Source organism: Castanea sativa, chromosome 10, assembly GCF_040712315.1.
Source record: "Castanea sativa cultivar Marrone di Chiusa Pesio chromosome 10, ASM4071231v1".
Lineage (NCBI taxonomy): Eukaryota > Viridiplantae > Streptophyta > Magnoliopsida > Fagales > Fagaceae > Castanea > Castanea sativa.
This window is the reverse complement of record NC_134022.1, coordinates 26,324,448-26,339,951: the sequence shown is the minus strand read 5'-3', so window position 1 is coordinate 26,339,951 and position 15,504 is coordinate 26,324,448. Positions and strand designations below refer to the sequence as shown.

The window sequence follows — 15,504 nt, the reverse complement described above, 5'->3', positions numbered from 1 at the left end:
AAAAACTTTTCTATCCCCCTCTATTTTCTATCCTCTCACTTTTCCATCCTCCCAATCAAACGGACTCTTAGGGTTAGTTGGTAGGGCTGTGAACAAGAAGAATTTTGTCTCCGTTTGAGCTTGTACCTAGCCTACAATTAATGTTCGAACTCAAACTTGTTAAAAAATCTAAAAGCTTAAGTTCATCGTGGCATGATTTCAGCCATTATTTAAAAAGAGCTCAAGCTTGGCATCTAACTTTTAAGCTCAAGATCTAACAAAAATACATTATTATCAAGTCTAAATTAAACATGTCATCAAAGGTAGAATCCAGTATTGTGAAAATAGGATACTAATATATAGCGAGAAACATCCGTGACAATAATCTCTCAATTGCTTAAATGGCTTGAATGCAATATATACAGTTATATACCCACTCAACTTAAACTAATAGACATCATCTAATGTGAACTATCTGGGACGCAGATAAAAAAATACAGAAACTCACGTGTTTCTCAAATGTCAATATATGAACATGGTATGGTTTCGTTTGAACTATAAGGATTGGACATGGAAGTTATCCAGGTGTTTTTACGGAAAGACCTAATTAAGCTTTATGTAGACCCTCACAAGACTCGGTAAAGTAAACATGGATGCAACTTGGGTGGAAGGGAAAGCGAGGGCTTTGCAATAATAGCTAGGGACCACAACTGTTTCACCCTCAAAGCTTTAGTCCAGAAGAGCTTAATAGTATCTGCTACGCAGTAAAGTTTGCAGCAACAATCAAGGAACCATTGTGAAAGTTTCCAAAAGGGTGAGCTGGGAGATAATTAGGCAAACAGTTGAAAAAATGAAAGCTTTACAAGGCTCATACAGTCCCATCCTTTCATTTGGTTCAGGTTATATTGGGTCAACAAAGATAGAATTAGGGTGGCCCATCTGCTATGCCGAAAGGGCCTCTTGCAATAAAGTAAATGACTTCATAATTTAGTTCATTTTCACTCCTCCAGGGATGATTGAATTTGGAGCCATATGATCAGGACAACTGCCTGGCTCATTTTTGTTTCTTACATATTGATATATTTCTATTTAGAAAGAAAGAAACAAAAAAAAAAAAAAAACATAAATATAAACAAAATGAAACTACACAACATTCTTATTTACTGTTGTTAAATTATTGATTGTCTTAAAAGTTTAAACTATTGAAATATGGTAAATTTAATTATTTTAACCACATATTTCTAACACTTCCTCTCACGTATGGGCCGAAACTATTTTTTAATAGGTGAAACCCAACATGTAGGAACTTTAATGAGGGGTAGAGTACTAGAAGAGACCATGTTAAAAACTGATTATCTCAAAAGTTTAAACTATTGAGATATGGTAAATTTAATTATTTTAACCATATACTTCCAACAACTGTCACAATTTCAATTCAAGACGAAAAATAGGTAAAAAGGGTGAAATACTTTTTCTTAAAAAAAGAATATTATGTTGAGACTAGGAATACCTCACTCATTTTTTGAGGGTGATACTCTAATGTTCTAGGCCATTGATTTTAAATTATTATAATCTCAATTCTTCCCCCTACATAACTATTTGTGAAGAGTGAAGACAAAATAGATTATTTAAATAGATATTTAAGATTTTTTTCTCAATAATTTGATAGATTGGTGAACCATATAAAAACTCTTTGACTAGAGAGAAAGGTGTGCATTCCATCTACTCTACACTCTACACTCTACCCTTTTGTTTTTATATTATTTTGTAAATTTCCTTAAGAACTTGATTGTAAGAGTTCCTCTAACCAATTTCCTTAAGCATACAAACTTTAAATATAGATAGGAAAAATCACAAATAGTTATGTGTGGGTGATACTCTAATGTTCTAGGCCATTGGTTTTAAATTATTATAATCTTTATTCTTCCCCATACATAACTATTTGTGAAGAGTGAAGTCAAAATAGATTATTTGAATGGATATTTAAGATTTGTTTTTTTCTCAATAATTTGATAGTTACTGTAGAAGATTGGTGAAATCATATAAAAACTCATAGACTAGAGAGAAAGATGTCCATTCCATCTACTGTACACTCTACCCTTTTGTTTTATATTATTTTTTGAATTTCCTTAAGAACTTGATTGTTAGAGTTCCTCTAACCAATTCCATTGAGTTGGTCTCTAGCCTAGCGAGTCGGTCATTTTCTTCTTGCAGACCTTAGCTGGTGAGTCCTTGACCAACATGGGCATGTCTCTGAAATCAAACTCAAATAAAATGATATGTTCTTGAGTATAGGACATTGGGCCAATGCTGGCCCCTCTTGCTCCAAACATAGGTTTAAGCTCTTGAATCTCTTTTGGACTTATATTTTGACCTAAATTTAAGTTGCTTACATGAATTGAAATTTAACACTTTTCTCACTTGAAATTAGCTCAATTAGAGTTATGTAACCTACCTTTACCAAAAATATGGTTAAATATATCATTTTTCTCAACTTTTATGTCCCTCTCCTCTAAAAAATACATAAAAACATAAAAATACAAGATCAAATAAAATAAAAAAGACCTAGCGGAACACTTGCATAATGGGATTTCATACCACAAGCAACTTAAATTTATGTCAAACTTTAGATAAATAAAATGTTAAATTTTAAACCACATGAAAGAGTAACTTAAATTTCGGTTAAATCACAGGCAGGTAAGTTGTAATTTACCCATATATTATTATTATTATCACTTTTAAAATATTCTAGGGTCACATTGGGGGTTAAGGTTGGCCTCTGTTGATCCTAATGTGGGTTTGCTTTTGCTAAGATTATTTCGTCTGCTCATATAATTTTAAAGTTTATATGTCTATTTTTTTTTCCCAGCAAAGTTAATAACACATTAAATCCACAATTATTATCAAAATATTTGAGATGACAAATTGTGATCAGTATAACATTGACACATATATAGTAGCCCTACTGATTACTTTTATTGTACCTAGCTAATCACAATCCGTGGCCTTAGTAATTGTGAAAAAATTGTGAAAGTTATTCTGTATATGGACCTACTGATTTCTTAATTATAATTCCTCACCCAACCAAAATAATCTCTGCCGACTGAAATTTTGATAAACAATTGATAATTTGATACAGTTATATATGGTACTTGGATGCACTCTTCTATCGTGCAAGATCAAAATCTCAAGTACTTGTACTTGAGCTCAAATGCTCAAGGATCTTGGCCTCTTGGGTTTAGATCCTTACGACCCATTCCTTGTGGAAAGTCTCCGATATGCGCTGGACGTATGACAAGAATGACAAACAGCACAGTAGGTTAATCATTAATGCCACTTGAGTTATTTTTATTTATCAAGTGGTTTCTTTGATCTATGTCTACGTAATTGTTATGCAAAAAGGAGTTAAGCTTCATTGAAATGCATGGTTTTCGTTTCAGGTTATATATGGGGATCCATGTGCATGGTCAAATTGAACTTCCGCAGGAAAAGCACTGTCCTATGAAGCATTGTCATTAGTGGCGTTGCTGGAGCCGCTTATATATAGCAACTTGATTAGTATATTTGCCTAGCAGATAGATTATTCGCATTTGTTTTCAAACTATGAGTCTTTGACTTTGTCTTGCAAATTTAATTTACTTGAAACAGCATCTCGATTATATTATAACAAATTAATATCTCTCTGAAGTCAAACTCAACGGTTTTGACTAGGAATAACATGTTCAAGTTATCTGACTTACGCAAACCTTTGTGTATGGCTATGAAGCTCTGGGAATTCAAAGTATCCAAATCTAGCGTCTCTATATAATGCCAGTCTCAGACAGGTCAAACTTATAGATCTACTATAATCCTTATTTATTTTTTACTTAGCAAGTAGTGACAATTTTTCTATAGATATTACCTATGTGAAAAAGGTTGGTATTTAGGTTCGCCTAAAGAGCAAATATTTACTCATTAATTAACGTGTGAATGCATGTTCATGCGTCTTCGAATTTTCTTGCTGATGCACTAGCCAAAGTACAATTCCTCCATTTTGTTTTCTTTATTCATTTTAGTGATTCTGAAACATCAGACACAATCATTAATTAAGTAGTATTTCCCTTCCAACTTAATCATTAATCCAAAACATGTAACGTGGGTCTCACAACTATATGGGTATTTTGTTTTTTCCTCTCTCCCTCGACACAACCATCTGGTAGCTCTCAGAAGTCAGAAGTCAGAACAATGAAAATCTAAATTAAATCCACCCTCACCAGATGAACTCGAACCATTTTTCTATTTGCTTGGTCTTATTTAATTTCCTGTCGACTCGATAAAGTCATATAGTAGACAAGTCATACTTTTGTAGCCAAAAATCCACTCAAACTCAACATTCGCCAAAGCTTTTTGTCTTACTTGTTTTGGTATATACGGTCGCACTTATCTAATAGAGGTGAGAGTTTGCTTCTTCCATTTGATAGTTCATGAAATTGGTTGGCTTCAACTTGAGTGGTCTTGACCAAATGTTGCTTAGAATTTTATGTGTATATTGTTGGTTTGTGTTTTTAATTAATTTGCACTAGTTTTGTACTAAATGTTGCTTAGAAACATGTGCAACTTGCAAAATATGAGCTACATTGTTGTTAGTCTGAATGTGGGTCTTAGGTATACACATAAATACAGAATTCTCTCTCTCTCTCTCAACAATATGAACATGCTAGGAAAAAGTTTGTGCTTACGCTTGTGCACGAACATTCTTGGAAGCTAGGCAATTGTACATATGAATTGTAGGCATTAGAGCCCATTGCATTACAGCAATAACACGTGAAGTTTACAGTCACTCATTGAATTAATTAACATCAGGGAAGAATTCTGATTTAAAATTGTGCTAGTTGGATGAAATGCAGGGATTGGGTTGGTAGTACACTGCATCGTGCGACACCATAGCATCTACCGGGTCAAACATTTGCATAAATAAACAAATTATTGGTTTCTCTAGATATTAAGGAATACAAATCCTCAGTTTCATATTTTGTGTTCTATTTTATACTTTACCAATCATGATGTACTATGGGTTTGATTTGACTTTATTTTTTAAAAACTAACGTTATTTTATAATAAAAAAACTAAAAAATTATATAACAAGTTATAATTGGCGAAACATAAAGTAAAACTAAAAAATGAGACTGAGAATTTATATTAATAATAACTCAAAAAAATGAATAATAACTCAAAAAAAGGATAAATGTTTTTATAAAGTTGCCATATTTATTTGTATTTCAGGATGTTTAAACCTCGAATATGCAAATTAACCAACTTCAAACCAAGTTATTAATTAGTCCTATTATGTTTAAGCTCTTAGTTAATATCTACAACCTATATATATTGTGCACAAATAAAATAACAACGGAAATAAATAACGCATGATATTATGACACATGAAAAACTCTCCCAACAAAACAAACACCATCCTCAAGGAAAACAAATTAACTAATAAATTGAAGTTTACAATATTAAAACAACCCTATTCTAAATCAAAAATCCAGTAATACTTGCTAATAATACAAATGTAATTTCAACTCCACAGACTCTGTTGAACGTGATCCAAGAATTATTTGGATGCTAAAAAAATATTTCTTTTGAATAGTACAGTAAGTAGCATTTTAGGATAAAATATACAAGCACAAAAAACGATAACGTACGTATTCATTCATCCAGCTTTAAGTATTTATTAGGCTTCTTATTCACGAGTAAACCATTTTCTAAGTTTTATAATAGGCAATTTACTTGAATGTATTTTTAGTATCTAGATAAGCGCAAAGTAACTTGGCAAAGAAGATACACCCAAAGAAGCTAGTACAATTTATGTAGATTATTATTACTTCTAATTATCACCTCCTAAGATTGTATATTGCAATGATTGTGAATAATAATAATAACAAAAATGCCACATTCATAATTTGTTCATAACAAATCCAAAATAAAAAATTGTAATTGGTTATAATTTGAATTCATTATTTAAATTACTTTTTTCTTATCAGTAATGTCCGACAACTTAAGATTTGTTTTGAAAATATTGTAAAAATATCGTGTACATGAAATTTTTATAAATAAAAAAATAGATCCATATTGATACAATTAAAATTTTTGAAACCCTAATTTGAAGTTATTTTAGATCAACCTCCACTTTTTTTTTATATATATATTTTTTAGAATCAGATCAACCTCCTCCATTCAAGTCAACAATTACTTACATCAACACCAAGCTACATGCATCCACGAGCTGAGTACAAACTAATGCCTAGCTAGACCCAAAAAAAAAAAAAATAGGGAGACCAAGTCCTACACATACAGGTTGACTTCCACAAAACAATCCCCATGTCACATATTCCCTTTCCGATCAACTACGTACCAAATTATTAAGCTTATCCTATCATTTCTATGTACTCCTCTCCCTTCTATAAATTAAACCCAATAACGCATTCCACCAATACACACTCTTCAAACCCTCCCTTTGTCCAATGCCAATGGCTTCCAAGCTTTTCTCTCCCATAACATTTTCAATGTTCATTCTCCTTTCCTTCATTGTTAGTCTCTCTTTTGCAGATAGGTCTGACCTGACTAGTCCCGACTCACCAGAACACATTTGCAACTCCACCCAAGACCCTTCTTATTGCAAATCAGTGCTCCCTAACTATAATGCCAACGTGTACGACTCTGGTCGATTTGTGGTTCAAAAGTCATTATCACAAGCACGTAAATTTTCAAACACTGTGGACTCGTATCTTCAACGTAGCTCCACTTTGTCTGAAACCACAATACGTGCCCTACTAGATTGCCAATTACTTGCTGGCTTAAACGTGGAGTACCTTCAAACCTCCTATGAAACTGTCAATATAGCTAATGTTTCTCTATCTAGCGTGGTAGTTGATGACATCCAAACCTTGCTTAGTGCCGTATTAACTAACCAAGAAACTTGTTTTGAGGGCCTAGTAACCACGGCTTCTGATGCTAGCGTAAAGAATGATCTTTCAGGGCCACTTGATGATGACACTAAGCTCCATGGTGTCTCTCTAGCTTTGTTCAACAAGGGTTGGGTGCCTGTGAAGAGGAATGACTCGCCGCCTAAGAGGAATCATCCTAATTTCAGAAGTGGACGCTTTCCCTTTAAAATGTCCGGTCACACACGTACAATTTTCGAGTCAGCGAGCCGGAGAAAGCTGCTTCAGACAGCTCAGTTCGAAGCAGTTACGGTTTATGACATTGTGACTGTGAGCCAGGGCGGAAGCGGAAACTTCACCACCATCAATGCTGCCATTGCTGCTGCTCCTAACAACACTAATTCTTCCGCCGGGTACTTCTTGATCTATATCACTGCTGGTGTCTACCAAGAGTATGTGTCTATTGCAAAGAACAAGAACAATTTGCTGTTGATTGGAGATGGTATCAATCAGACTATTATCACAGGCAACAGGAGCGTCGCTGATGGGTGGACAACGTTCAATTCCGCAACATTTGGTAAGAAATACTGTCTCATTATAAATTACGGAGTATCATTTATTACAAAAGCTTAAACTAATATGTTATATGTAAGTTTGGTTAGTTTATTTAAACAAAAGTGCCTTGTATATCTTAAAGGTGAGACAAATAAAGTCACATCTCTAACATTTTTAGTGAAGTGTTAATATATAACATTTTAATCTTTTAAGAATAAACACAAATAGTTTAACATGCAAGGTTGATCCACATGCTCACCATTTAACATTTTCCTTTCACATCAAAATATTGCAGCTGTGGTTGCACCAGGGTTCGTAGCCGTGAACATTACTTTCCGTAACACAGCTGGGGCAATTAAGGGCCAGGCGGTTGCAGTTCGAACTGGGGCAGATTTGTCCACATTCTATAGCTGCAGCTTTGAGGGGTACCAGGACACCTTATACACACATTCTCTTAGGCAGTTCTATCGAGAGTGTGACATTTATGGCACAGTTGACTTCATATTTGGAAACGCTGCTGTTGTTTTTCAGAACTGCAATATATATCCTCGCTTGCCAATAACTGGCCAATTCAATACCATTACTGCTCAAGGTAGAACGGACCCAAATCAAAACACAGGTACTTCAATTCAAAATTCTACCGTTAGAGCAGCTTCTGATTTAGCTGCAAGCAATGGTACCACTCAAACATACCTAGGCCGCCCATGGAAGGAGTACTGTCTGACGGTTTTCATGCAATCTTTCATGGATAGCTTCATAAATCCTGCTGGTTGGCATGACTGGAATGGAACTTTCGCATTAAGCACATTGTATTATGCGGAGTATAATAATAGAGGACCCGGATCAAACGCTACAAATAGAGTGACATGGCCTGGTTATCACGTGATTACTAATGCTACTACTGCTGCTAATTTTACAGTGTCTAAATTCATAATGGGGGATTATTGGCTGCCTCAAACAGGAGTGCCTTACACCGGTGGCTTAATATGAGTTACTCTTTTTTTAAAGAGCATGACTAATTTCTTGGATAGGGCTGTATAATTTGTCATTTTCTATATATTTTTTAGCTAAATAAATAATCATGTGATGCCATAAGTTGGGTCATGCACAGCTTGATATTGTATCTTTGATTCAAATTTATTTTAGTATTTTCCCAATAAAGTTGAAAAGTTAATTCGAATTCGGTATTGTAAAATACGAAATCAAACAAGTCCTAGCCTTAATGCTTGACCTTCAATTTGCAAAAATGTATGTTTGTCCAATCTTGAAGAAGAAAAAGAAAACTAGAAAAGGGGAAAACACTGAGATCAATAAAAAGGGGAATTTGCCCCGCCGGTTACAGGGTATTAGAACTTAGAAGATGTGTCAAGCTAGCTGACCTCGTGCAACTGATTTGGTGATTGATGGTCCAAAATTCCAAATCTGTTTCGTTTATTTCCAAATTATTTCAAGCAAGTAGCTGTATTTATTATAGTAAGTCACATGGCTTATTGGAGACCTCAAAACCAGCAAAGCAATTTCATCACAACTAGCTTACCTCTTTGTTGCAACCCACACCAAATTATTATTCTAAGATTAAGAATGTTTGAAGCTCACAATTCTTGACAATAACTGGTTCTCAATAGAGAAGAAAATCAAACGTGTTGTCCGAGAGCTAGTGGAGATTTGGATGACAAAAAAACCATCAGGCTGAAACAAAGAATCCGTTCCATGGTTAAGGTTTTCATTTTTAGATCCAAGTGTCTCATCATTTAGGATCCGTTTGGATAGAACTTATTGCTGAAAACTGAAAACTAAAAACACTGTAGCAAAATAATTTTTAAATATGTGAATAGTGCCGTGGGACTCATTTTTAATGAAAAAATTATTGAAAAGTGAAATTTGTGGGTCTATAAACAGTGCACGAATGCACTGTTCATGGTGAAATTAGTCAACAACTACGGCTGAAGAAAAAAAAAAAAAAAAAAACTCTAAACGCTGAAACGCAAAACGCAGCCATGATAAGAGGGCGTTTGGATCCGCGTTTGTGTGTCTACGTCGCATTTTTGTTTTTTTTTGTTTTTTTTTTTACCTAGCAGCATATATTGACTTTTCAGCCATGAATAGTGCACAAATGTACTGTTTACGAGTCTCACAAATTTCACTTTTTAACAACTTTTTCATTAAAAATAGGTCCCACCAAACTATTCACACATTTAAAAATTATTTTGCTATAGTGTTTTCAGTTTTTAATTTTCAGTTTTAGCAAAATAAGTTCTATCTAAATGTAACCTAAATTGAATCCAAACTCCCTCTTAAGGTTGAATTTGTGTAATAAGTTTTAGCCCTGCGAACATTATTTATACACGATAATTTCAACAGAAGGTTCTTAGTTCTGACATACGATAATGGTAATGCAAAACTTTAGAATTTGAATATCTTATCCTTTTGCAAAACTTATATTTGAATATTTATACAAGAGAATTTCAACGGAAGGTTCTGACATCCTTTTGCTAGAGATAAAGACTCCATTTTATGCAACTGCTAGTCAAAGGCTAATTAATATGTATGCAGATAAGGACAGAAGAGGCTCCACATGATCCTTATCCTGTACATGAGAAGACTAAAGAGCTCGGCTTGAATCTTGACTCTAATGTCCCTTCATCTCAACCCTTAATCTTGATTTCAAGACGTGCACACTTGTCAACTTCTTGGGATTTACATATCGGTGTTTAGCATTCGTTATCTTGAGCTTTGAAGTCAGGAAATGATTGTAGATTTAATTGGTACTTGAACTTCCTGCATGCATGCATGCCTATTTTTCATTAAGACGTGACAAAATTTGAAAATTTCAGAGCTATATATGTAGCATTTACACCCATCGAGAGGCAGGAAAAAAAAGGGCTCAGTTAGAATTTGATTAATCATTTGAGCTTTTTTGAACAGCCTAGGAAAACATTCATTCTGTTTTATGCGGATCGATGACCCCCCTTTTGTGTAGATATATACTATATAATTGTGAAGCTAATTAATGACAAATTAAGGCTTTGTTTGGTTAATTTTTTTCATCACTTCTCATTTTTCACTCAATTTTTGTTATTCATTACTCATTTTTTATCACTCATTCCTCATTATTCAGCGCTCAAAAATATCCCAATTTTTTATAACTCTGTTTGGTGGCCTGTTTGGGTGGAATATCTCAGTGAATTTTCATTCCACATGTGGAGCCCATACGTCAAATTGTATCAGATTTTTTATACAGTTCCAACCACTTTTTTTTCCTTACCCGCGTCTCTCTTTCTTTCTCCCCACTTCTCTTTTTTCCCCTCGCAAACTCCTCTGCTTCTCTTTGATAAACATAAACAAATTTTTAATAAACAGTTATTTACCTGGGTTCATTTTCCACAGCTTAACCTGGAAAGTTTTGTTCACCAAATCTTTACAACACACCCACACAGCAAACCAAAACTGAAAACAAACCTTCATCACAATGAACAACAACAAACCCAGAAAATTCACAATAATCAAACCAAAAAAAAATTCACAAAACCAAAACCCAAACCCACAGAAAATGTACAATACCCAAACCCACCGTGGCTCTGATTAGATTTCGCCGACCACCCTTGAGCTCACCTCCTCCATCCTCGCCCAACTGCGTCGCCACCATGGTTCCTTCGTACGTCATCTTCCTTATTCCTCATCCCTGAAACCGAACCCACTACGTGCCACTACACCTCTGTCCTCCTTCCTCGTCCCTGAAACCGAGCCCAGAAATCCATGATCTCTCCTCTGCTCCTCAAGGCTGATCGGCGGTGGGTAAGGGCACGACGAATCCGACGACTTCTCTGAAGATTACCAACACCGCTATACCTGGGTTTTTGTTTTCCATGTGGTATTGTGGATTCGTGAGGGATTTCAAGTGGGAAGGGAGTACTGTTGGACCCCTTGACTCATTTTATTTTTTAATAATCTTCAATGTCATTCAAATCGGAGATCTGCTTCGGTGATCAGCAACGAACTGGAGCAGGGGTGCCTTCTAGGATTGTACCGAACTGGAGCAGCGAAGCTTAGGTTGTTCAGAGGCCGTAGCTTGAAAGATCGTAGATGGGTGTGCAAGATCGGAGTTTGTGGATTCAGTTGGTGTTGCTGTGGGTTTGGGAGAGGAGAAAACAAGGCCTTGCTCAAGTGTAGTCTGATGAGAGAGTGCTTGAAGAGAGTTGGTTGGAATTGGAAATGAATGTAACCGTTGGAGGGAGCAAAGGCTAAGTTGCTGATTTGACTAATCACCGCCGTGGGGCCCATCGTGTGAGTGTATTTACAATTTTGCCGTCTTAACTCAGTTCTTGTATCTTGAAAACACCTTGTGGCTATTTCCAAGTTTGGTCACTCACATCTCAAAAAAGTGAGATATATTAACCGCCTGAACTGTGGGAAAAATTAGCCAAACAAATTTCAGTGACGTGGAGCTCACGGTTTTTGGGTTATGAGTTAACAAAATTCAGTTTTGTTAATTGAGTTCGGCAAAATGTAAACAAGGCCTAAGTGATTGATATTCTGTTTTCTATTGGTTCAGGGCTTAAAGTATCTATACTACTATTTAAGGAGCTTCCTCTATTTGGATTCCTATTTTTTTAGTTCAAAAATGCCCTTACAGTCTTATGTTTAAATAGAGACAAAACTAAAGGACAATCTGGTAAAAACTCATTTTTTTAGTTCAAAATTACCCTTATAATCCTATGTTTAAGTAGAGATAAAATTAAAGAACAATTTGGTAAAAATGTCACTTTAACTCCCACTAAAACATTACCTATAAAATAGAATAACTTTTCTGTTAATTTTCAAATTACTTTATCCACTCATAAATTTGATTTTCAAAATAAAAATTATATATATAAAATAAAATAAAAACACATTTTTTTCTACAAAATAAAAATTATATATATAATAAAAAACATAGATTTTTTTTTTGTTACAGTCTATGTTTAAGTAAGGGCAAAACTTAATAAAAATACTTCTTTAACTTCCACGTAAAACACTATCTACAAAATAGGACCACACTCTCAGTACACTCACGTTGGTTTTCAAACTCAATTTGCTTCTTCTTCAGTTCTCCAATTCTCTCAATTCTATGTTTTCAAACTCCTTTCACCTACCTCTTTGCTTCAGATTTCACTACAAACAACAAAAACAGCAGATAGATTTGAGATAAACTATTTTTTAGATCAAATCTCAGCCCTCTCTATCTCTGATCTCACTTTTTTATTTTTACATTTCTCACTCCAATTTCTCTCTTTATTTGGTCATGTTTTGCTTATTGTTATTTCCGGACTTACTGGATATTTTTTGATGTGTAGGCAGAGGAGATCAGCGTCAGAAGTAGAGAGAGTAAACTGATTTTGGGTGCAGGGTATTTTCTCAAAAAAACACGTTCCAGGTTAGTTTTAAACTCTAATACTCATAATACTCATCAAGAAGACACGTTCCATGTTCCAGTGTTTATCACCTTGGCTTAAATTTATGGGTTGCTCCCTCCAATCAACCCTTTCATTCTATATATGTGCAATACGAATATCTAATACTATTCTCTCTTCTTTCTTTCTTTTTTCTTTTTCTTTTTCTTTTCTGTTAATGGAAATTATTCCCCCCCCCCTTTTTTTTTCTTTTGAAACCATTTATAAGCTAAGGTGATAATTATTATAAACGCTAAGGTGATAATTGTTATGGAAAATCTTTCAATTTTTATAATTATTATGGTTTTGTTCTATTTTGGGTGTGACAGCTGTGAAAGGTTGAGGTTTTTTTTTGATAGTTTTGAGTTTTTGTTTCTAGGTTTTGTTGTTCAAACTTGAAAGTGGCTAATATTCTCAACAAAAAAAAAAAAAAAGAAGAAGAAGAAGAAGAAGAAGAAGAAGAAGAAGAAAGAAAGTGGCTAATAAGTAATGATTTTTTTTTAAGTCTTGGATTATCGTTTAGCAAAAAAAAGTCTTCGATTATCAGATTATGTGTTAATTTTCTTCTCCATGTGTTGTTTTATCTCCAACAAAATCTTATTATTTTATCATGATTTAGATTTTAAAAGGACTACACTTTATTATCATTATCCTTTCCATATCATTATCTTTTTTTTTTTTTTTTTAATTTGGTTAGTTTGATGGGTGTTTAAGTATTTTCTCTAATTAATGACTATTTTTTAAAGAATAGGAATGATATATATTGATTTGTCTTTATTTTTATTATTTTTTTGTGGTTATCGGGTTTGACTCATTATTTTAGTGTATGTGTTCTAAGTGGTGCCCTCTCTTCCTCTTATTATTTTTGTTTGTTGTTTTCCTTACATTTAAGCCTTACTCTCTATTTTTTTGTATTTTTTTAGGGTGACATATCAACAATTTGGTTAGATTGCATAGCAGACACATTGGATGAATTCGGGTGAGCGAAGTGGTAGTCAATCTATCAAGTAGTTGTTAAAAAACATTTTTTGTAATATGAATATCCTACCTTATGAAATTTAATATTATCGTTTTTTGTGCCTTTCATTGCACATTTGATGACTTTATAAGCAATTGTCATATACACAAATTTGCTAAAGCAAGAATGATACTGGAGAACTTATCTTTAAAGAAAAAATTTTAAAATTGTGGTGAAAATTGCTTCTAAATAATAGACTAACTTTTAGGGGTTAAAACTTACACGCTTAAATATATCTTATATTTGATAGTTTAAAATGTTACTTCATTTTAATTTTTAAAATTTTTAAAATTGGTAAAATTTAATTTGATCCAAAATAACTTACCAAAAGACAAAAAGACTCCAAACAAACCATGTCTTTTGAATTTGCATCAAGTGTTATGTGTCCTCAATTAATAAATTTGCATCAATTTTTTTTTTTTTGAGTGTGGTGAGTCCTTTAACGTTGGTTTCCTATTTTTTTGCAACTTCAAGCAAAAAAAAAAAAACCCATCAACATTGGTTTCATATATTTTTTTGCAACTTCAAGCAAAAAAAGAAAATCCATCAATGTTGGATTCCTTTTTTTTTTTTGCAACTCCAAGCAACAAAAAAAAATCCATCAATGTTGGTTTCCTTTTTTTTTTTTTTTTTGCAACTTCAAGCAAAAAAAAAAAAAAATTCCGATGTTTTAGGTATTTTAATAATATGCTAGCACTATCTGTGGGGAGTAAAAGAACCCAAGTGGGCGTATGGGCCTTTGGACTGTAGCATGGTGGGCCGACCTGCTCCAGAATTAAACTCTACGAATTGGCCCATACGCCGAGGACCCGAGGATATAGCCGAGGGCGAGCTTCTCCTCGGACAGATCCAAGAGAACTCAAAACTTCATTATGAAGGTCAAGGCACAACACTGGAAAGACTAATGGTTAAAGGGGGACACCTTGAACCTTCTAGATGCACCAGTGTTAAAGAAAATATCAAGAGCAAAGGCTGCCACCTCCGCATTAAAGGCTCTGCACCTACCTCCCTGGCCGCATTAATGGGGAAGTGACCCCTGAACAGTAGGGCTAAAACTTCTAGTCACTGTCCAAAAAATATCAGGGAAGGAAGTATTTAAGGGGGGTGAAGGCCAAAGAGAAGGGAGGATGGGCAACGAAGAAAAAAACTAAGAATTGTAATTTTTAAGTAAGAAATAGAAATAATACAGAAGTAATCCTCGGCTTATGTTCGAGGAGGCCTATTTATAATTATCATTTGTTATTTACATGTGTTTGTAACTCTTAGCCTGTTATCAAGTTCTCAGTACTTCTAATCTAGGTTTCAAGCCCGCACTCTACAAATCTTATTGTTTAAGGCTCATTAGGCTTGAGCCCGTAGTTGTCTTTGGGTCCAGGTACAATTGTGCGCCTACAATTGGCACCGTCTGTGGGAAATCTAGTCTAGAAGGAGTTGGGATACTATGGCAGGCCTGGGTTCTCACCATGCAGAGTCACAGGGATCACAACCGGAAGATTTTTTCGAGCGTCTTGAGCGTCAAAGGGACCGTGAGGGAAGTGTCCATATAGAATACCCCGGGGCTAGCCATACTCATGGTGGGGGTGGTACCACCCATGAGGATGGT

At 34.4% G+C, this 15,504-nt stretch overlaps 1 protein-coding gene and 1 long non-coding RNA gene across 2 annotated transcripts in view; one reads left to right on the top strand and one right to left on the bottom strand.

Annotated features, from left to right (window-relative positions):
- Nucleotides 1-15,504, bottom strand: part of LOC142613593 (uncharacterized) — a 66,513-nt gene that overhangs the window by 35,799 nt on the left and 15,210 nt on the right. The window lies entirely within an intron of this gene.
- Nucleotides 6,463-8,630, top strand: LOC142613703 (putative pectinesterase/pectinesterase inhibitor 7). Its single transcript, XM_075786164.1, has 2 exons — nt 6,463-7,476; nt 7,750-8,630. The coding sequence occupies exons 1-2, from the start codon at nt 6,480-6,482 to the stop codon at nt 8,442-8,444; spliced, it is 1,692 nt and encodes a 563-aa protein (XP_075642279.1). The 5' UTR covers nt 6,463-6,479; the 3' UTR covers nt 8,445-8,630.

Excerpts from the sequence above, each read along its gene's own strand:
- LOC142613703 (XM_075786164.1), top strand. The coding sequence starts at position 6,480 with ATGCCAATGGCTTCCAAGCTTTTCTCTCCCATAACATTTTCAATGTTC. Across the intron at positions 7,477-7,749 it reads GTTCAATTCCGCAACATTTG|CTGTGGTTGCACCAGGGTTC; the intron begins GTAAGAAATACT and ends AAAATATTGCAG.